Source organism: Anarrhichthys ocellatus, unplaced genomic scaffold (genome assembly GCF_004355925.1).
Source record: "Anarrhichthys ocellatus isolate YVR2014 unplaced genomic scaffold, GSC_Weel_1.0 scaffold173, whole genome shotgun sequence".
Taxonomy (NCBI): Eukaryota; Metazoa; Chordata; class Actinopteri; order Perciformes; family Anarhichadidae; genus Anarrhichthys; species Anarrhichthys ocellatus.
This window is the reverse complement of record NW_022280203.1, coordinates 264111-286727: the sequence shown is the minus strand read 5'-3', so window position 1 is coordinate 286727 and position 22617 is coordinate 264111. Positions and strand designations below refer to the sequence as shown.

General features: G+C 40.8%; 2 protein-coding genes across 6 annotated transcripts; one reads left to right on the top strand and one right to left on the bottom strand.

The window, feature by feature from the left end:
* The first annotated feature begins 625 nt into the window (after positions 1–625).
* LOC116400469 (troponin T, cardiac muscle isoforms-like) lies at positions 626–12123 on the top strand. Of its 3 annotated transcripts, none has more exons than XM_031878324.1 (14): positions 626–682; positions 2944–3085; positions 3169–3265; positions 3390–3397; positions 7188–7211; positions 7359–7380; positions 7478–7541; positions 7650–7766; positions 7869–7946; positions 8192–8293; positions 8386–8492; positions 8582–8672; positions 9552–9592; positions 11665–12123. In XM_031878324.1, exons 2-14 carry the CDS (start codon positions 3013–3015, stop codon positions 11702–11704), a joined length of 864 nt encoding a protein of 287 aa, XP_031734184.1. In that variant the 5' UTR covers positions 626–682; positions 2944–3012; the 3' UTR covers positions 11705–12123. The 3 variants fall into 3 exon arrangements, with proteins under 3 accessions (XP_031734184.1, XP_031734183.1, XP_031734185.1); XM_031878323.1 differs by having other exon boundaries at positions 8383–8492; XM_031878325.1 differs by lacking the exons at positions 626–682; positions 2944–3085; positions 3390–3397 and having other exon boundaries at positions 3174–3265; positions 8383–8492.
* Positions 12124–12694: 571 nt separating this feature from the next.
* On the bottom strand, positions 12695–22176 carry pkp1b (plakophilin 1b). Of its 3 annotated transcripts, XM_031878319.1 has the most exons (14): positions 21879–22176; positions 21038–21132; positions 19579–19997; positions 19324–19465; positions 18108–18315; positions 17539–17707; positions 16167–16284; positions 15515–15691; positions 15242–15280; positions 14742–14909; positions 14364–14517; positions 13963–14149; positions 13706–13790; positions 12695–13300 (listed from the first exon to the last, which is right to left on the bottom strand). In XM_031878319.1, the coding sequence occupies exons 1-14, from the start codon at positions 22072–22074 to the stop codon at positions 13226–13228; spliced, it is 2232 nt and encodes a 743-aa protein (XP_031734179.1). In that variant the 5' UTR covers positions 22075–22176; the 3' UTR covers positions 12695–13225. The 3 variants fall into 3 exon arrangements, with proteins under 3 accessions (XP_031734179.1, XP_031734182.1, XP_031734181.1); XM_031878322.1 differs by lacking the exon at positions 15242–15280 and having other exon boundaries at positions 14742–14912; XM_031878321.1 differs by lacking the exon at positions 15242–15280 and having other exon boundaries at positions 21879–22175.
* Between the last annotated feature and the right edge of the window lie 441 nt (positions 22177–22617).

The following is a 22617-nucleotide window of genomic DNA, read 5'->3' as shown; positions in this document are numbered from 1 at the left end:
CATAACACATGAAACATTGCTAGACTAGTCAATCTGGACGGAAACTAGTTATCTTACAGCACTAGATACTGAACTGATGCTTTTGGCTTCCAGTGCGCAAGTACTTGTAATCATTACACCCAATTACTTTCTGTCAATCTGGCTTTGGATTCAATTTATTTTGTATAGCCCCAAATCAAAAATTTGCCTCACAGGGCTTTAAATCTGTACACATTCAACAGTCTCTGTCCTGGGACAGAGAAAATGCGACACATGTGAAGTAAGACGGTACAGGCTGATGTTTCCACCACAAGGTGTCAGCATCAGTTCATCATCAGTTTACTGAACAACAGGTTTCAGCTACTTAAGTTAAAAACTGGATCATAGTATTGTTTGTGTCTTAACTAAATACACAGCTTATGGTAAATATTATATTATTAACAGATCTTAATAGAGACAGTGACTCTTGTTTGAGCTGATCATCCTTCTCAGGGCTGCTGTCATATCACGATTTACTTGTATTAGCTCTAAGTACTTTCTCTTGTTTGTTTTAGTCGACTCAGGTGCATGACTGTTGCAAACCCCACCCGGGTTTGCAACAGTCAGGGATCAAAGGAAAGTAGGTGAGGCTTAATACTGTGATTGACTTCCGAACACTTTTGATTTTGTTTCACTCCACTCAACGGATACAGCAACAGCAACTGTAAACACGTAATCGCATGCTTCTTTCTTTAAGGTGTTTTATTAAGGGATTGAAAATACATCGTGTGTAAAGCAGAATACCTGCTTCCTCAAAGCAGAATACCTGCTTTACATATTAATGTCAAAGGCTTATTCTGCTCATGAAGGACTTCTCTGTGGGCTATTGTTGTGTTCATGTTTAAAGTGAATCAGTCTTAAATTACAAACATGTTGAAACAGGAAATAGATCAGTTTGAGTATTTGTGTTGAAACACCTTTCGGGCTTCATGGAGCAAACCACAGTTTCTGTTCTCTCTCATATGAAAACAACCGCTGAACAAAAGAACAGTTCAGATATTTGAGGAAAAGATTCCACCAGAGGCAATGCATAAATCTATATTCAACACACTGCTGACTTCTCACATAAGAGAGAGAAGTGTCGGCATAAATGTGTTTGTCTTATGATGTAAAAGATGCATTACTTCTTCTGCTTACATAGCAATGAACAAAACAGTTTAGCTTGAAACAAGACTGTAAAACATAAACGGTTCTAATTACAGACATATTATACACCATAACTAGTACCTACCCAAGTACCTACCCAAGTCCTTCATGTACGCTCTGTTGCATCAAAGTAGGAGATTAAACCATTCAAACTAAAGCACATATCACAAAAAACTAACAGATACACACGTATAACAATAATGAATCGTTTGTAAATGTTTCTAGAAACTGGTGCTTCCCTCCGTGGTGTTAAAGTGTCAAATAATTTGAGCTCACCCCACCACTGTGAGGGAGTTGGCAATACAGCAGATCTCCAGTACAGAGCAATGCATTGCTGACAATGGCAACAGATCAGCACATATTCTCTCATGTGGACTCAGCTGTCTTGTCTGGTAGTACTTAATAAACAAAATTATAGGGATGTATCATAATACCTGCACATGTATTACACATTTCTAAGGACCTTACTTTGAAAACTTGAATCCCTTAAAATTTGAGTCACTGGGCGGATTATGAGTCAATGGGCCCCTTGTCACAGGCCCCACCACCCCTGCTACACAGGAGCAACAAGACTTTTTTTGTGTCTCTTTGTGGATTTTGCATTCATTTGTGTGTCCTTGCGGTTGTTTGTTTGTTAGTTTTGTCCTTTTTCATTGTCATTTTGTAGTTTTTATATTTCTTTGTGCTCATTTTGAGTCTCTTTGTAGTTTTGCCTCTTTTCATAGTGGTTGTGAGTCTCTTCTTCATTGGTAAGTGTCTCTTTAAGTGACATTTTGTAGGTGAAGGCCAGGGGGGGGGCCCTGACACCTTGGGCCTGTGCCCTGTACGCCCATTCAGTAATCCATCCATGCTCGAGTCAAGTCTTGCTCGAGTGACAAACACCTAAAACATTTAGTCATGTGAAAACACAAATAACAGTTTTAAATAGAAAACGTTCGTTTAACACTATTCTGCATGACAGCCTTCAGATACCGGATCCTTTTTTTTCCCCTGAAGACTTGACTGATGTGACTTGACTTTCATTAGCCCCGAAGGACTTGAGACTGAGCTTGGGACTTGCTTATACAAGTTTCAAAACTCAAATTGGGACTTGAACTCAACCATCGAAGGCTTCAAAACAGCATCAAATAATCAAACAAAGCCAGAGTTGAGGTGGAGGGAGAACTCCATTCAATCAGTCCCATTTTGGCTCACCAGAGACATCCGATGATTCATAATCCCGATTGTGGGGTCAGAGGCAATGTTAACAGCAAACACTGCGAGTATCAAAAGACTTGGCAGGATCGTAAAGGGAGTTGTTTGTGGCACGTTGTTGCATGTGAGGGCAGAGATTAAAGGCGAGGTGCAGGAGACGGTACTGGTGAAGGGACACACACACGTCCCTTGGCAACCTGCTATGGGAATAATAATCATTAATGCGGTTGCCAAACACATCCAGTTCAGGGGAAAAAAATCGTTGCTGTTTTACGATGCTGTTTTGTAATAAATGTGGCATTGATCTGCAGAATCATAACGACTGAATCATAACTATCTTTGCTTCGTAAATCAGAGGAGCGTGAGACACCCCCATCTATGTATTTGCTGCACACAAGAGGAGGTTTACAAGGATTATTTCTAACCTTCCTCTTGTCTGCCAGACTTGAGTTGCTGAAACCTTTTGAGAGGAATAATCCTGCGCTGTTCAGCCGAGGTTTTGGCCGTGTAAAAATAGACAATGCAAGTCCATGGAGAATGCCTGTTTTCCCATTCTAGTTAATGCCATCTGCCATCTGTTTGCAGGTATGTGCCCACCCATTGTAGACGTGGGTAGCTTGCCGCCATGTGATCCACTACTGGGTTTAAAAGCTTATGGCCCACAGAGGAGGGCACAGTATACAATTCCCCATTGAGCCCAGTCTGAAGCACACATCGCACTGTCCGGGTAAGTCTGAGTGCTCTTCTTCTGTGTTTTTAATCAGTAAATTGAGACTTGGGTTCAATTCAGCGTCCATCATATCACCTCAGGTTGCCGTTGGTGTAGTGTCACTCCCTATCGTCATTGGACTTACTCGTGCAGGTGCTGCATCCTAAACATGTCCGACACAGAAGATGCCACGAACGAGTGAGTAAATGGATAATTTCTGTTCAATAGAGAGTGACAATAACAAAGTGATGCCAGCACCGGTGGAATGAATTGTAACAGAGTATTTTTGGTGTGCGTTTTTTCTTCTTCTTTTTTTTTTTAGGGGTCAACGTAAGTCAGTTTCTCAGTTCAAGATGAGTCTTTACAGTTTGCATTTGAAGTGTGTTGAAAAGGCTGCGGTTTCAGGCTGCTGCTTGTTCATTCTGACTGGCTGGATGCTACACAGCTGCTTTATGTGGAAAAAAAAAAAGCATGAATATTGTGTCTATGCTGCATGTTTAGCCTCCATATCAGAAACGTCCATGCTCATGTTAAATATACATGTGGCGTACATTGCCTTATAGTTTACGAGGATATTGTTGATATGCACTTTAATACAAACAATATCGATGGAAACTGCTTCTAAATCTAAACTTTAAGAGGCTGCTTGTATTTTTTCTGCAACCTTGTTACCTGTTTTTACACACTTGAGCCTTGCATTTATTGTTGCTTAACACACTGCGTCTGCTAAGCTGCTGGCTGCACCATACAGCATACTGTATTTTTGGTGCCACTGTAGAAGCAGCTGCTGTCCTTGAGCTCTTTGGATTGACCTTTGTCCTCTCAGTCAGTCCTCTCTATCTGAGACTGGAGACTGTTCACTTTGTATAAACATCCCAGTGGATCTGTCCTTCCAATTCAAATGGTGCAACAGGTCGCCATCAGAGAGGAAAAGGGCCGTGCCTCTATTTCTGTCTCCTTTGTGAGGCTGTCCATGTGGGCCACACTGTACAGCCTGGCTGTCCCTGAAACTAAGCGGCACCTGTCCCCCCCTCTATGTGGAGAGGGATCCCTCTTAGAGCTCAATGTAGGTCAGCTTATGTTCTCAATACGGGACCTTGGGGAAGACAGCGACACATGCACAATACCCACTTTCATTTTGTATGCCTGTTAGAGGTCCTCTAAATGCAGGTTGGCTTACCTTCTTTGCAGTGGAAAGAGGTTGAGTTACCGAAAGGGACTCTGACTAAAGGCTCTATGCCACTTTTCCCCCACAGAGGCCCACTGAGGAGAGAAAAGTCGAGAACAAAAAATACAATTATTTCCCTACTTCAGTGATATCCAAATTGTTGAGATGGTTGGAGCAGTGTGGAGGGAGGGGGGTCTGGAGCCAATCCCAGCTAACATTGGTCAGAAGCAGGGTGCACCCTGGGCAGGTCGCCAGACTATCGCAGGGCTGGACAAAACATCACAGATTGAATTGTAAAATAAAAATGTGTAGTATATAACTTTAAAAATGTAAAAATACAATGAAAACATGTGTACAAATGCTTTTATATACAAATATAGCTGTAGGTTTTAAAGGCACTGTCAAAAATACACAAATAATCTTGAAATGAATGCTGTATGAGATATTCAAATTGTTTGCTTGCTAACTATACATGCTTGCTTTGCACAGAAGAGGAGGAGGAAGAGGTAGTAGAGGAGGAGGAAGAGGTAATAGAGGAGGAGGTAGTAGAGGAGGAGGAGGTAGAAGGTAGTATTGCTTATGCTAATATCTGTTTGCATGCCGGCTGTAAATAGATGACTTTATTCTTAACACACTGTTGTCAACCATGTAGTCGAATGACAGTGTTGGTGTACAAAAATAATATATTGTTGCTGTCCAAGGAAAACCATGTTTCTCCAAAAACTGTTCATCGGGTGAGAAACACAACCTTGTTCCCAGCTTCATGACAATGCATTTGAATGCTGAGCTGCACTTCACACTCTAGTTTATGAGGAGATTCTTGTTCTTCACTGGACAGTGATGATGATATACAAGTCTGGGAATATAATGTGATTCTATCTCTCTGTACTACTAATGTACCCGTATACGTATATGCTGACAATTCAGTTAGTGTTTAAATTCCCAATTTGAGTTGGGCAGTTGTTGTATATACAGTTACATTTAACACTTAAATACAAAATCATGTTAAGTATTGCATTTCTCTGTGTCTTCTGTTCTTTGACTTAAGGACACATGACTCTCTGTTAGTCACTGGGTGGGGACTCAGGTGGAGACAACATGTAGTTTATCTGTGATGATAATCTAAAGCCGTGTCCTCTAAACACACCTGCATTCCTCTCTGGATAAGTCCATCAGCACTGACAGGAGATGGTCGGATATGTTGCCTCAGTCACAAAGCATTCGACTGAGGTCATTCCAACTCCAACCATTGTCAACAGCTTCCTTCAACTAGAGACCAGCAGGATTGCAACCTGTGTCAATCAAAAATGACACTTTTTATTTATTTTATCGAAATAAAAATGAAAAAAGAAGAAAAATAATAGCTGAAGTAAAATATTGGGAACCTAATTCTTTGAATTACTGAAGGGATCCTATTAATTTCGTTTAGTCTCTTATTTGTATTATTTTAACTGTATTACATAATGATAGTAAAAAAAGATATTTGTCAGCAGCAGTGGTGGGCCGTCAGGGCCTGCAAGGCCTTCTCTGCTGACCTAAACAGAATCACTTTGTATTTTTCTTAAATACACTACATGTATTATAATTTATATAAATATTTTTCCCATTATCTTATTTTCTCAATGCACAGCTCCTGTCTTCCTCAGTTGCTCTGCTTCCAGTGCAGCTTGTTTTAAGTAGAGCTTTTATCCAATCAGATCTCACCTCTGAGTCTCTGGGTAAGAACAGAGGCCCCAGGCCTGCACACTCTGAAGTGCATTCAGTGCAGTATTAAGTGAATGGGGACGATATTGTTGATTGTCATAGTGTTCAACCAATCAGATCTTTAGTTTGACATGTTGGGTGTATTCTTTGACGTAGCAGAGCCTGCTAGCTGGCCTACAAGTACATCAGCATTAACGTGCAGCTCAGTTTTAAGGTGCAGCTCTGCAGTGAGGTGCAGCGTGCGCTGTGATTGGTCAGTGGGCGAGCACGTGACTATCGTGAAACGAAACTTAAGGAAGCTTAGTCGGAGTAGTAAGAGTTCAAATTGAAAGATATGGAAGAAATTATGACATTTTTTGCATTTTGCTTGGTGTAGATTTTTTTTACCTAGCTTTGTTTTTTTAACACTCAATGGCTGAAGGAGGAGAAACAGATTTGTGAGTTGGGATTTAACCGTGGGATTAAACTCTTTGTCAACAAAGAAAGGAGGATGGAGTTTGTCTTTAAGTCAACTGAGTTTGTTTTTTTACATCTAATATCTGAATGGCCCTTGAGTGTGTAGGTGTTCCGCTGCAGGTCTGCTGGATTAATTTGTTGCTTTGTTGTCATATGAATATATGTGACTGCTTCTTGTGAGTTTGTTGTTGTCATTGTGTTAATTATATAGATTTGGACTACATGCATTGTCCGTTAATTACAAAGCATACCGTCATGCGTGGAGTTATTGTTTGTTAAGCTAGTTTAGCGTAGCCTCCCAGAAGTGCGGTGCCTCAGCTGTCTCTTGTTTTGGGTTTTTTTGTTCCGGGTTCAGAGGTCACAAAGCCCGTTGTCTCCTACGTGAGCGCAGTCCACCGAAAACATATTTCCCACAATTTAAGCTTCTGCGTTTTCCAAACGCACTAGTATTATTCAAACGTATTGTTTGGTTCGTAAGCCTCGTACCGAACGCTTTAATACCAATACGTGTATTGTTACACCAATAGAAACAAATAACCGTAGCTTGCGCGTCATAATGAGATCATTAGGTGGTGTTTCAGCTGCAGGACAGCACTGAAGGCCCAGGTATGAAATGCACGGCCCGCCACTGGTCAGCAGTAATCCCTTACATCAAACTTAAAACTAATTTTGACAATCATATTTTAAAATCTTACTGAGAATCACGTGTGACCCTGTTCATCAGTGTTCATAATCCTCTACATGTCGGTGTGAAACGTTTGACTCTGCACTGACCCTCTCATCTTTTCACAGATACTCCAGAGGACAATGAAGCAGGTATGAACAGGTTATATAAGAACTGTGTTGTGCATCAGTATAAAAATGTTGCTCTGTGGGTTTTTTATGCGTATTTTTTCATATTTTTATACATTGCCTCATGAACTAAAGATTTTACTTTGCTGTTTCTTTTCTATGCGTATACAGATGAGGGAAAGCACAAGTCAAAGTAAGAACAGAGTTCATATAACTTAACTTGAAACTGAATTCTCTGTGAGAGACATATTAAGATAAAAAGATTTCCATTTTTCCATTCTGCTCACCAGGCCTGGTTTTGTGGCCGGCTTGGCGCCTCCTAAAATCCCAGATGGAGAGAAAGTTGACTTTGATGTGAGTTCATCTCAGTGCTGATCAAAGTTGCACCTGCAAGCTGTCTTTTTTTTGGAAGGCAGATTATTGGATGAACTCAGAATTCAACTTCTTGCTGTAATCTTTCAGGACATTCATCGAAAACGAATGGAGAAGGACCTGACTGAGCTCCACACTCTGATCGACGGCCACTTTGAAAAGCGTAAGAAGGAGGAAGAAGAGCTTCTCAACCTCACAGATCGCATTGTATGTATTTTATATCTAAAGTCAAGCGCTGTCTTTAAGTCACATTTTGATATTACGTGATATTGTTTTGGTCGGTAAAATGTATTTTCTTTCCTACTTTAGGAGACACGCAGGTCAGAGAGAGCAGATCAGATGAAGATCAGGGCAGAGAGAGAAAAAGTCCGGCAGAACAAAGTAAATGTACGTATACGAAGACGGAAAACGTCCATAGGACACACTGTAACTGTAGATCATCTTCCTCAACCCTGCTACATGTCTGTCAGCCACTGCCTTTTAAATATGTCAAAGTACCATTTGGATGTCCTACCCCAGGCCAATCCTATCTATAAATCATTCTTACATTCAATTAAACCAAGTTCAGACGATGTCACACATCAAAACACTGTAAACTAAGTGATTAAAGGTGCATTAATGTGTTCCACCAGGAAGAGAGAGCGAGAAAAGAAGAGGAAGAGGCAAAGAAAAAAGCAGACGAGGGCGCAAGGAAGAAGATGATTCTGTCCAACTTTAGTTTCATTGGATACAATGTGAAGATTTTCTTTATCTTTAAAAATACACTAGCATACTTTGTGAGATGTGCACAAATCGCTTCATGTGCGCTCTTCTTCCTGAACAGCAGACACAGCCTGGCGCGAAAAAACAAACGGAGAGAGAAAAGAAGAAGAAGATTCTTAATGATCGACGCAAAGAGTTAGATGTTGATCACATGAAAGAGGACAAACTCAGGTAAAATAAAAACAGTGACAAAAAATGTCCCTCATTTCATTACAAATACGCTCGCAAGATCGATCGCTTTCTCGTCTGTACTGATGCAGGGAGAAAGCCAAAGAAATGTGGGACTGGGTTCGCCAGCTGGAGGCCGAGAAATTTGAACTTCAGTATAAGCAAGCGAAGCAAAAGTATGAGGTAAGGTATTGCGTCATCATGTGTAGCGTATATCACCAACCTGTTTTCATTCTGGGATGCAGGCCAACATATGAATAGACCATGACAGAGAGCTTTATGGGAACACTTACTGTGTTTAAGACAATATCTAAATGTCCGACCAGTTTGTCAGTTATCGTAAGTGGAATTCAGCCGAAGATCCCGAGTCTGATAAAGACGAAGCAGTAGAAGAAGAATTAAAGGAGGAGTTAGAGGTTTTATATACAGTATATATACCTAGACTGCTCTACAGAGAGCAGTACAAACAGAAACAGTGAGGAGAAAAGAGCTAAGTTTTAGGCTAGCTAGCCAAACAGTTTAAAGATAAGTTAAATAGTATTATTAATATTAGAGAAGTAATATCAATATCTTACCTCTTAGTTCAACTAATACTTTGTACAATTAATTCATCTTTAATTTGAGTCATTTCAAATGTGTGATCTAAATGTGGTGCAAACATTCCACAAGAGTCGGCGTTTGAGACAGCTACTCTTAAGCTAGGCTAGCTTAGCAAGTGTTGGGCTACTTTGTCTTCCTCCATCATAACGATGGATTGATGTCAAACTGAAATACTAACATGTAAAATCATCAAAAGGAATTTCTCAATTATAGAGAACAAGTTCGGAAATTCAGCTTCAGCTAATGCTAACTGTGGCTACCTCACCAGCTAGCTTTAACTTAAACAATCAGTGGGCACATTTTAGGCTTCATGCTCTTTTTCAGACATTTCTACGGCGTAATACATTTTGAAATGGTAAAATAAATGTAGAAAAGTAAGATTCAGAGTTGGCCAAATATTTGCAAATATTGTGGCTGCAGTAGGCTGAATATCGATACATTTTTTTAACATCATTTTCACAGATCACGGTGCTGAGGAACCGGGTCAGTGATCATCAGAAAGTGTAAGTCTATTGTGTTATGGATATATATGGATATTTGAAGTGCCTTCTAACACTTGTAGGCTACTGCATGAAAGCAAGAAGTAGTGCTGTGGTAAATTTATGCATTTTCTTTGTCTCGAGTGTGACGAAATATCACTTCTGTATAAAATGCAGAATATCGCCTCTTTCCAGTGCAAATACATTGAATCTCATGAGATAAATAAATAAAACTATACACTATAAAATAAACACATTTATGCATTAACAATTATAATCCAGTGATATAGTAAACATAATGAGTAGTTTTACTTCAAGTGTTTTGATGCTCATACTGTTGTCCTACTATTGCTTAAGTCATATGTTAAATGCCTGACTTTTACTTGTAACAGAGTATTTCTGCACTGTGTTATTGCTACTTTTACTTTTGTGAAATATCTGAGTAGGCCACTTCTTTCACCATTGCAACATAAGACATCTGACATCTAATATTTATCTTTCAAACAGAGGATCTTTCATCAAGACTGGTAGAAATAAAATAAAAAAACCATACAGTAGATTTGAAAAGGCAGAAAGTAACATTCAGGTAATCAATCATTTCCTGCTGCCACTCATAAGTCTGTCCTGATGCAAACCTTCACCTAGTGACCTCAATAAGTTACCACCTCCTATTTCAGCTTCCCCTCAGCTTCTCTCGCTACACTGATCTCCGTTTGTTTGAAGCGGCATCAGTTGCAGCCTGTTTGCGTCAGCTGCCCGACAGCAGGACTAAAGTAGCCAAACGGGACCGGGAAAACAAAAAGGGGCGAACACACACACGAGAGAGATGTTTGAACAAAAGGGCAAGCTGGGGTATCTGAACAACATATATGCACTCCGTCTTGAAGGAGAGACGGGATTTAAATGCAGGTACAACAGCTGAGAGATCTTATAACTGCTATGTGATATCGTCTGTGTTAATGTAGCTCACAATAAAACAGTGACCAGACCCTGCTGCCATCCAAGTCATGTGGATCCTTCATTCCAATCAAGGTTCAGGCTCTGAGCAAAACTTAAACAAGCTAATATTGTTTTTCCTGCAGAATATGACGTTGCTTTTGCAAAACCAGTAATACTAGAATTCTGTAACTGATCATTTCAAACAGGAATCCCTATGAAATGGAGGCTTGAGTTTTTTTAATTTTCAGATAAAACAGCCCTAATTCATGTTCAGAAATTGTATCACGTCAAACAATAAAAAAAACAATTTGTCCCAGTTTCACCTATAATGTATAAATGTATGTACTCATAGTGAAGCTGCAGGGATCAGGTACCTCGGTAGCAACAGCAGATAAAGATAGCAGTCAACTATTTGGTAGCAAATCCCCCTTACAACAGCAGACAGCTATGACAAGCTCTCAGTGCCGTATCTGAGGCCAGCAGCAGATCTCTGTGGAGCAACCTGGGGGCCGGGACCCCTCAAATGAGTCATCGTGTTTATTTTTCTCTAATATTTGCTATTTTACAATTAGAAACCTGAGAAAGGAAAATCTCTCTTTGATAGAACTTCTCATAACTCATTGACTTGCACCTTTGTCATTAGGGGGGGGGGGGGGGATAACGCTTTGTGGTTAAAGATTTAGGTCCACTGCTGCACAGGAATGAACTGCAATTGGGCCGGACTGAACATTGACCTGACCAAATTGTAGAAAATAAAAAAGACAAGGAAGAGATTTTTGATCTGCAGCGACTTTCATGCAAGTGCGAGAAAACGTCTAATGGCCAGATTCCAAACTACGAGGATAAATTGCTGCAAGTAAAGGGTTAATGACAATAAAACCATGAAGTTAAGACTTTTAAGAGAAGGCTTGTTTCTGGTCTCATGATGTCTAAAGTTTCCTTTCTGCAAAAACAATTTCCCTAAAAAATAATTTCAATTTCAAATGAAGCCAGAGTGACTTATTTGCATCACAAGAAACAATAAAATGTCTGAAGTTCATTAGAATCAAACGAGCGGTGAGACGCACAGCTCAAATTAAAGGCTTCAACACACAAATGCATTTACCATGGGACGGAATGTACAAGGTTCATTATTATGACTTTTACTCTATTCTCAGATCAAAGGGTAGCAGAAGCAAGCGTGGCCTGAGGAAGTAACACATGACGTCAACCTGAAGGAAACTGCCAACACCTGACAATAACCGCAGCATAATGTTTTTCTAAATACTTGAACATGCATGGACACAATTACAAACGCTCTTAAATATGGTATCTGTGAAACAAAGTGCATGCCGAGTTCATCTGCAGGAATGTAGCAGTATAGTAGTAGCAGACTGAGGTGTTGCAGCTTGTGCTTATTAAACAGGGGATTTGACAGCAGATGTGTAACCCATTAAAATTACTTCACTATATGAAAGGATACCACTTTGACAAGATTTACAATGTAATCCTAGTTCTATGTCCTACCACCAAGTCATTTTTAGACTTCTAAAAGTGAAGTTGAGACTAATTCATTCGTTCTTGTGTGTACGAATTTGAGGTTGCAATGAATTAAAAGAAAATCTTTGTTTAACAAACCAGAAATGGTGGCCTCTGTCTCTTAAGTCTTTAGTTCCTTCACTTTTGGGAACGTTAACATGAACGCTAACTTCATGGTCATTATTATTTTTTTTTTTTAAACACACACGCCTTCTTTAATAAGGGCAATTTGTGTTTGCCAAATCCAGACAGCCTTGATGTGTGCTCCCTTGTTACCATACGAGAGCATAAATCTATCAGTGTAAAATGAGTTAAAGTGTCGCCCACGATCCCAGAATCCCATTTTGGCCGTTGGGTGAATTATGTGGTTTGAACTGTCGAGGACCTAAGTTCAAATCGGGTGAACAATTATATAATGCGACAACAGCTGCAGTCTCTGGCTCAAAGAACTTGTTCATAAGCCTCATAAAATAAATTAGAAGGGTGGAGTAAACAGAATTTGAAAGATGTGTTGCTCATCTGCCCAGAAGCATTTCAAACTCTGCAGCCAAAAGCCCAGAGGAGGTGAGGAGACATGAGTGAGTGAGGTGTAATAAAACTCTATTGTGTATTCTGCACAAGTGACAGATAATTAACTCAAGTTCACGGATTCAGCGACACAGTTACAGCTCGAGGAGTAGAGCTCTGTCAAGCTTTATTAATTACACTTTTTGGGGACATTACAAATATTTCACAATCGTCCACATATGAAAAATAAATGGATACATCACCAACACACATCGCTGCTTAAGACAAGGTCACTGATTTTATAGCAAACTTATAAACTATAACAGAAAATGTCCTCTGTTAGCTATGTTCATTTTACTTAATCAGTTTTTACTTTTTTATTTTTTTACATCCGGTCATGATGTTAAAAAAACAATCTTAGTGCAAAATGTAATCTAAACCCTCAAAAAGCAAACAATGACTGTCTAGTTGCTAACATGTTACATCTTAGCCTTTCTTTCCTACAAATAAAAAGCAACCTTACAGTATTTACAGGGATGCTGCCTGTTGATGGAAGCATTATGTGGACATGTATTTAAACTCTAAGTCTTTGTGATGTTAAAAAGGATGTCGCTCAGCCTCAGTGGATGTGCAGCAGACCTTCAGGGGAGTTTCTCTGTCAAAATGACTTCCAGCCGTCCGTCTAAGCTGCCGTTAATCGACAACTTGAACCGAGTTGTGTGCCGCCGCGGTGGTGTCATTCACAAACGAGGACTTACTCATCCCTTGCTGCAGGAGAAATAGTGAAATGACAAATCAGTGCACCGCCTCAGTAAACACACTGAACTTACAGTGAGTGACAAACCCCCCGTGTACTTAACTGCACTGCACTCACGGCTCATTTCTCGATTACACGCTTTGAGTTGGAGTCAAAAAGGGAGTCATGATGCATTGTGCTAATGTGAGGTCGTACACTGACTGAGCTACTAGATTCCTTGGCCGTATCGCTTTAAGAGCCTCGATCACACTCAATGGGCATTTCCCTGAGAATGTTGCCTAAGCCAAACTTTCTCCCTCAGTTTCTCACAAATACCTGACAGAGGCGTCGACACTTTCGAGTTGAAGGTGCGAAACAGAGAGGACACACCCAAACCCTGACAGGTCTCGCCACTCGGGGTTTAAGCTTCAACTCACCTTTTTCAGGACGCTTTGTAAATCTTTTTCTGACCACATGTTGTGGAGAAGCAGGGCTGCAGCGTTGCTGGATTTGGGGAAATGTCTTTACAGAGGGAAAACAACTGTTAAAGATCCGTTTGGACTTTCTAACATGCTGGAAATCTAACATGCATGCAAAATATACTCCCGGTGAGTCATAGGTAATCCCCGTATCTTGAATAATCGTTTGTTAAGAATACACATGTGAGATACACACCGCTCACATGGAACCTTACCTGTTCTGGCTGAGATCTTTCAGTGAATTAATCAGGTTGTTGTTTAACAGGTCCTTGCCCATCTCAGGTTCCTTCATAAGCAGGCAGTTAGAAGTCTGGCAGGCCATGGACAGCGTGTCGTCAGACTCATTTCCTTCCTTGGTGCCTGCGCTGAGGATGCCCAGCAGCCCTGGGAGGGCTTTACGAGCTTCAGTATCAAAGCAAACAAAACCGACAGGCTGTTTAATACAACGCAAAGACTTGTAAAAACCAAAAATGATTATTGTATTGCATTTCAAGGTACTGACTCAAATATGACATCAGCTATGAAGCAAAAAGCACAGTAGATTCTAAATACTATGCTTAATCATATTTGTGTTTAAAACATGCAGGTGACATGGTTTTTGTGCCACGCGTCTTACCTATGACACTGTGCAAGTTTGGGTTCTGGGTCAGGTTTCCTACCAAAGCCACTGCGTTCCTCTGCATGTTGACTTTTTTTGATTTTATAAGGGGACCGATAACTTGCAGGCCATTCACTTTCTGCACAATGGTCTGGCACATTACACTGGAGACCTGTGAAGACAGAAAACCACGTGAAATCAGGAAAGTCTGAGTGCAAGCATATACCAAAACATGCATATATAGTATAGAGTTGACCTAGAAGTGTTTCTGGTAGAAAATAATATTTACAATGATAATTACAAGGTTATCCAAACTAGTCTCCATGAGCTACAACTGCTCAGGTAATCAAATGTAGTTTGTTGGATTTTTTTTGTCACAACTTGTTTTTTTCTTACAATGCTTTCTTGTGCGGTGAGGTTCTGCAGGGCTCCACAACAGGCCTCCTGTGTTTCTTCTCGCTGGCTAGTCTCAAGCAGAGACAGGTAACTCTGCATAGTTTTGGAGTGGATCAGCAAACCGGCCCCACTCGGTTGTGGATCCTCCACAACCGGGAAGTCAAAGTGCTGCTGGACAAGGATGAGGGCAGAAATGCTGAATTTGTGTCCGTGTGCAGGACAAGATGGAGGAAAGCTTCCGTGTTTAATGCCAAGGCAAGAGGCGATTTCTCAGTTGAGAATGGATGGATGGCATGATTTCACTTTGACTATTCTTTTTCATTTCTATTTGCCGTTGATATGATGGTGAAATGAATAAATATTAATAATCAAAATTTCACTGTAGGATTTTTGGAAACAGACGATGAATCTGAATGATTCATGGGAGGCCATGTCATGGGAATGCAAACATGCAACACACTGAAGATTTGTTTTAACACAAAGTGAAAGGTAACACCTACTGGAGTCACAGCACAAAGTCTCGCACTGTCACTCCAAGCCTAGAAAATAATTACCGGCACAACCGCCATAATGTCAGTACGGTTACTGGACAAGTCACGCTGAAGAGTAGGATTAATGAATGACAGACACACTGACAAATTCTGTCTAGACAAACTGAACCCTTGTAGGAAGGGTCAAAAAGTATTTTCCATCATAATTCAAAGTATATCCCTTGGGCCCTGTTCTACATCGGTACGCACACTTGTCTCTGTCGGGCACCTTCCTCGTCTCACCTCGTGTTCTGATGTTTTGCCCTGGGGACTGAAGCAGCCGGTGGAGCTGGTGTCGCCCTGGCTGGGACCCCTGTTGACCGTCTTGGCCAGCGCCGTGATCCTGCTAAACAGAGCCGGAGCCTCGGCCTGCAGCTGGAACGTCAGGTTGTGCAGGATGCACACGCAGTTTTCCACGGACTGTTTCAACGACACACGACATGAGGGCCACGTTTAATAAGACTCAGACACACAAATAGCAGAGAGATATTATGCCACTAATAGAAAGTAATGCGGTAAAACCTGCTCCCTGCAGCCCCGTTATCACAGCATTTTAATAATGCACAATATACAATATTGAGCATCCCTAGCCTGCCTGTACTGTTCAAATCATGGGTCTGTAAACTGTCTGTATGAAGGCCACATACTACAGTACGTCGTTTTCTAAGCAGCTGAGAACATTATGACTCAGCTGTGCCTTCAGTTGCAGTAGAACCGCTCTGTGCAAAACTACAACAGCAGTTGGCAAAAACTTCATACTGCAGCTCCCTGCTATTATGTTTTTTTTTTTCACGTTCCACTTGAAGGTGTGACATGTGAAAAGAGGGTGCAGACAGACAGACAGACAGAGTTCAGTATGAATAAAAACATATTAATTTCTCTCTCTCTCTCTTACCTTATCATCTGGTGTTCCTGCATCCACGCAGCCTTTAACATAACTGACCAAAGAGTCGACCAAACCTCGACATTTTCTCATCGCCTGTCTGTTGCTTTGCTTCGTGCTGCTTAGGTTTCTGTTGGAAAGGAAATATCACACGTCTGATCTATGAAAGAGGTAGTATTCTTGGCAAAGAACACACATTGTGTTTTATGACAAACATAACCATGACAGTCAGTGTGTAAATGTAGTTGTCTGATATAAATTTTGCCCTGCCTTAAAGGTCAACAATAGTAAATCTTGTTCACTCAGGGAAATGAATAAAACTAGTCAAGTCAAAGAACTACAGCTTTCCCAGAACAATACGGGAAATCAGTCAATGTTTTACTGTTTGCTGATGTAGTAAGATAACTTACTAACATGCTAACATCACCTGTGCCTGCGGTTTGATTGATGGTGATGTTATACATTTACATTCACAAATATTAAAACACCTCTGCAGCTGCTTTTTCTTCTTTTTAAAGCATCAACTCTGACAGAAAAGCTTATTCATAGGTGCAGACAGGCTTGTAAGGATTTGGAAAGACATTGAAGGCATAAAGGAATAAAGTGTTGTACAGCACAGAAATAAATAATATCAGTGGAGACACAAGATGAGTATACAATCTCAATACAGTTCAACAGCATACTCTAAAATCACAAACACCATGTACTAAAATGTCCTTAAAGTTCAGTCAACACCTCTGAAGGCTGGGCTGGTGTTTTAATAAACTGTCCGCTGAGTATGTCTTATTGTGATGATATTCAAACTTAGTAAAATATTACATGCATTTCTCACAGAGGTGACATAAAAACAACCTTCGACTGTGTCGCCAAAATTTACATTTGTACTATTTATTTATCTTGCCCTTTACCTAACCCCTTTACCTAACCCCGCCCTTTGTAAAAACAAGGCAGATCAAGAGTGTGCGACCGAGTGTCGTAGCAGTAAAAGCAGTAAAACTACTGCTATCAGAAAGCTAGTAGTATCGGTCTGTGTTCTGGTGTCATTTGTCTACATTCACATTCAATATATTGACTAATTCAGGCTTTTCATAATGTACTGAACCAGTTTTCTACTGACCTTCCCTCACCACGAATCTTTTATCATGCACATCATCATATTCATATGAAAATAAATCTCTACAGGAAAACATTCCTCAAAGCATGTTTTACACATTTCCCTTGTGCAGGTTTGATATTTACAGCTGTTGTGATGTATGGACGTCATGTATAAATATGTATTAATGGGTCTACTGCTTTGGTCCAGAGTTACACACAGAAGCCTTATGACAGCTGAAGCAAACACACGTGGCGTGATATCAGGTGCTCGGTTGGATCTTTCGCTTGCCTTAGACATCCGGTGGCATTAAAGAAGACATCGGGGTCCCGGCTGTTACTGCTGGTCCGGTCGGGACCTGTTGTGTACGGCAGGATCGCACGCTCCATTAAGACAGGCAGAGCGCTCTTTAGCAGGTCTGGCTTCACGCTGTCTACAGAGGACAAATTCCACAGAAGACCTGGAAGGAACATGAAAACCTCAGCTGTTTGAGTGGCACGTCAATGAAAAATGAATTCACAGCCTGTGGGAAAAATATATGTTGGCCTGGTAACTGAAACTTGATCTTTTCTGGATGTTTGTAATGTTCAGATTCAATCACAGTATAATCATTTAACACTTTTCCACCTAAAACAACACCTAGCTTCATCGTTAAAACAGCAGCGAGGTGATATGCTTCCACACTTGGCAGAATGACAGCAATCAAGAACAGCTTAGTGATTGACAGGAGGATCTAAACAGGATTATGTAATGCAGCAAACAAGTGGCTCTCTGTCTGACTTGTTTGCATGGCTAAGTGTAGGTGTGTGTGTGTGTGTACACACATGTGTCGGGTTGCATCTTCCAGAGCTAACGTATACCTGTCAGCTGTTTCTGTATCTCTACAGAGTCCGTATCTCTGAGCAGAGCCGCAGCCTCCGTGACGCCACCCGAGCGATGCACCCGCTCCTTGTTGTCGTTGCTTTTGAAGGACAGGTTACGGAGGGCAGCCGAGGCCGTCTGGCTGACTTGTGAACTGGAGCTGCGCAGCAGACCCACCAAAGGGTGGATCCCATTGAGCTTCAGCACCTGCGAGACGAGAGGGCTTCGGGAGTTAGCGCAGTAATAATTTACCATAATCCTAATGATAGGGATTTGCTCAACATGAAGCCTGTATTTTCTATGACGGATTACGATGAGTTCAATGATACTTCACGTCAGCAGCAAGGCTGCAATACAAACGGGAAAAAGTGAGCCACAGCCAAGGGGCCGGAGACCCCCAGGGACCACTAAAAAAAAAACTCAGGTTTACTGCATGTTAAAGATACAATCATTAAAGGGACAGTTCACCCCCAAATTAACAATACATATTTTTGCTCTTACCTGTAGTGCTGTGTATCACTCAGTGAGTTGCCTCGTTTGGGAGATATTTGCAGTAGAGATGTCTACCTTGTCTGGAATATAACAGGACAATATGGCCCTCTGCAACGTCTCTTTTCAGATATCATGAGCCAGTTACTGAAGATAATCCACAGACCTTGTTGTGAGCATTTTCATGTAGGAACTATTTTCCTTTCAACCATAGTTTCTACACAAAACTGCTCACAACAAATAATTGGTAAGAGGAAAGATATGTATTTTTGATTTTATGGATGCACTTCTCTTTAAGATTTTCATAAAACTAAAAAGATTAAATGAAATGTTTTTGTTCATATTTAGGCTCAGCAATAGCCCTTAAGTAGCTTTCTACCCTGTAATTACTTGTCGAAATTTCGGTGTTCCCCGGAGACATTCCTATGCAGGATTCAAATGACAGATCCAAGCATGAGGAGCTCACGGGAAAGCTCACATTTGATCTCACAGGTATCAGACGCACTGTTTACCATCACAGTGTCACAGCTGTATTAAGCTACTGCTAAATCTTCGGTGGAGTTTTGACTGACATGGGGTGAGAGGGCAAAGGCTGAATGTTCATGTTTGGCAGGACAGAACATTTACGACATTTGTCAAGATCTCCACACTGAATGTCAGGTTAAAAATGATGAATGAAATGAAAGCAGTGTGTCAACACGACGTGAAGATAACAAGACAAGCCACCTCCTCTTTAGCTTTGTCGTCGATGAAAGTGTTGTGCTGTATGTAGGAAGCGCCACAGTGCTGATACGTCTCGTCCTCGCTGGAAAGATACTCGACAGCCTCCTTCATAGTGATATCAGCAAATCCACTGTTGTCGTTTGACCTGTAAGAGAAAAACAACAACAATGCAAATGCTATTTAAACACAGAGGATGCAAGAATCATTTGTTCAGTGACACATTTGATTCATATGATTTGAAATTAGCGGCCAACTAACCCAGAATCTCCTTTGCTCTTCGGAGCGCTCTCAGTAACGGGAGACTTCGGGAGAGTTTTGGTCACGTTCACTTGGCTGCTTACGAAGTGGCTGTTTGTTTTGGTCTGACCTGTGCCGTTCACAGTGTGCACAGGCTGCAGCTGAGGCTGGGATGCCGTGTTTGTTACAAAGTGAGCGCTGACCCGCTCTGTCTTGTAGGCGCCCCTATTGGAAAGGAGCCTCTGCGGAGGAACGGAGCGCTGTGTCACAAGGCCCCGACCGAGCAGATCAGAGTCGCTGCGGCTGGTGTTGTTTTGACCGACCGCCATGGAGCCGAGAGAGGCGTAACCACTCTTGGACGGATAGGTAGTCGTGCTCTTCTTCACACTGGATCCCTTAATGTTGACTACACTCCGGCTGAAAGTTTTCTCTTGGTTGAGCTGCAGAGCCAAAGAGCACATGTGTTTGCCATGAAAGATAATCCTGTCTCGTGAAGGCTTATTTCGATCCGCAACGAAGCAAAGAGACAGAGTGACTGATATAAAGCTGGCAATGGAAAATGTAATTGTGAAAGAAGGTTTTGGTGTGCAGCCCTGTGGGTTGGTTATACGACGGCTGGCAGCTTCTAGGGGAGAGGCTGGTAAACAACATATTTCTGTGAGGAGAGAGAAAGTCTGGATGAATCTGGAAACAGGCTTTTGAGGAAGAAATGGGAGAAAAGTCTGCTGAGGACAACAAATCTTTGAGCCTGTTTCTTATTTTTGGTATTAGGCCACAATATGGTAAATACAGGTCCGTACTAAAGCGACGCATCAAATAGTGGAGAAATAAAAACGCTTTCACTTTGATTCATTGGAAGTTAAAGTCAGTCGTAACTCACACGGGGCAGGGCAGGATTTAAAAAAAATATAGAAAAAGGATTCAACTTTTCAGATTATCTTACTTTATTTTTGAGGTAGAATCTATTCATTTTAAAGTTGAAAGAATTATTTGATTGAATGATTGATTAGCCAAGTATTTGGTTTGGGAAAGAATATATCTTCAACTATTGTAATAATAGTTGTGCCTTTTTTTAAGCACAAATGCCAAATATTGTCAAATGTGAGTATTTGATACTTTTCTTTGTTATTTATGATAGTAAATGAAATACGTTGGGGTTTCGGACAGTTATTCGGACAAAACAAGCAATTTGAAGACACCACATCGGCTACTATAATGGGCATTTTTTCACAATTTTCTGACACCTTATAGACAAAACAATCATTAATTAATTCTGATTGTCATTAGTTTCTGCCCTAATCTATATCCAATCTATTTTATGGTGTTTAAAAATAATAAAGACTCTAAGATATTAAGTTCTAATTAAGATCCCTCACAAAACACTGTAATTTGTGCAGTCTCTAGCTACGGCCCAGCCTCATTACCTCTGCGACTACAAATGAAGATAAACAAAACAATATTAATAAGGTCCATAACGTACAGTTTTAGAATAGCCATTCCCCGAGAAGAGGCCTCCGTTAGATGCGCTGGACGGTGACTTCAGAGCTTCTGTGAAAACGAAGTCATAGGAAGGAGCTGAGGAGACATAGAGGAAGCTTATCAGCTGTTACACACAGTTCACGAGATCAATGTCTTCAATTTATGACTTTTGTTTAAGAAAACTTATTCAGCTGGCGGGATGTCTGATCTTATTTTATTTATTGGTATATTGGAAGGTATTATACCTGTAAAGGTCACACTGCCAATCTTATTTCTATATTCAGCATTATTTGTTGTCATTGTTCAATCAATAATCTCTTGTATCCTATATTGAGACAGAACTCTATTTGATTTAAAAATACCTTTTGACATGGTGGACGTTCAAACAAAATCTACTAAATTACTGATTTTAAATAGTTTCATCCCAAATGTCAGATACAGACTGCTCAGAGAGAGAGAGAGAGAGATATTTTTTTTTTAGAAATAAGCAGTCTTCCCCCATTACTTATTTAGATCATTCTAAATTAGCTTTTAAATTATAATGATCTCCACATTATATTTAAATGGAGCAGTTCTTTAAAGGAAATTCCCCTGAAAATCAAACAACTGCAACAAGAGCTTTGTCTCCATTTTCTCTGAGCTGTAATTGATCCCAGATTGCATCATTTCCCCCAAAGAAATCCTAGAAAATTACAGAAAAGTTCTACAAATCATAACAGGGTTATGGAGGAAAAAGAGCTTACAGCAACAAACCAAAACAATAACAAGTTGTAATTGTATAATGTAAAACTCTCTTCAGTCCCGGGTAGTATGCAGGGCCCTGGTGTATTGGCTGCTCTTACATGTTGGAGACAAAGAAGTAGATCCACTCCTGCTGCTGCTGCTGCTGGACGTCCTCGACCTGTTCCTCCGGATAGTCTGCACTTGTTCTATGACGCGCTGTTGGGCTGATCGACATTGGTGAAGAGACGGCAGTGCCAGCGACGTGTCGTCCACATTCCCAATGGAAATGGCCGATTTCATCGGATCCATACTCATTTTGTTTCTGTACTGTCCGGGTGGTCCGAGCGCATCCAGAGGAGTCTCGTGCGTAAAGCCAGTTACCTGCGCAGTGTCGGGAGTTTCCAGAGGAAATAAAATCGCACCTTGCCCTGGCCTGCCCCATTAGACCGCGCCCATACAAACACAATACACCGCTCTTTACTGCACTTTCACTGGCTCGTTTTGGCAAATACCACTCAATCATAAAGCACATGACCTATTCTCCATTATGGCAAACAGTAATAAAAAGTAACCATCCTTTCAAGCGAAATTTAGAAGTATTATCAGTGAATCTACACAACTGGTTTACTGTCAGGCCTATGACATAACTAGATGTTTAATCCAGATAAATCAAAGCTAGTAGTATTTCCTGCAGTAGCTGGTTGAGGTGGAGCTACTTTACTTTATATAGTAGGTAATTTAGTCCAGTGGTTCCCAACTCAGAGACGAATCTGATTTGAGATAATTAATAGAGAATGGAAGAGAAAATAAGTTATGCTAAACAAATAGGAATTAATTTCTTGAATTTTTTTTGTGCAG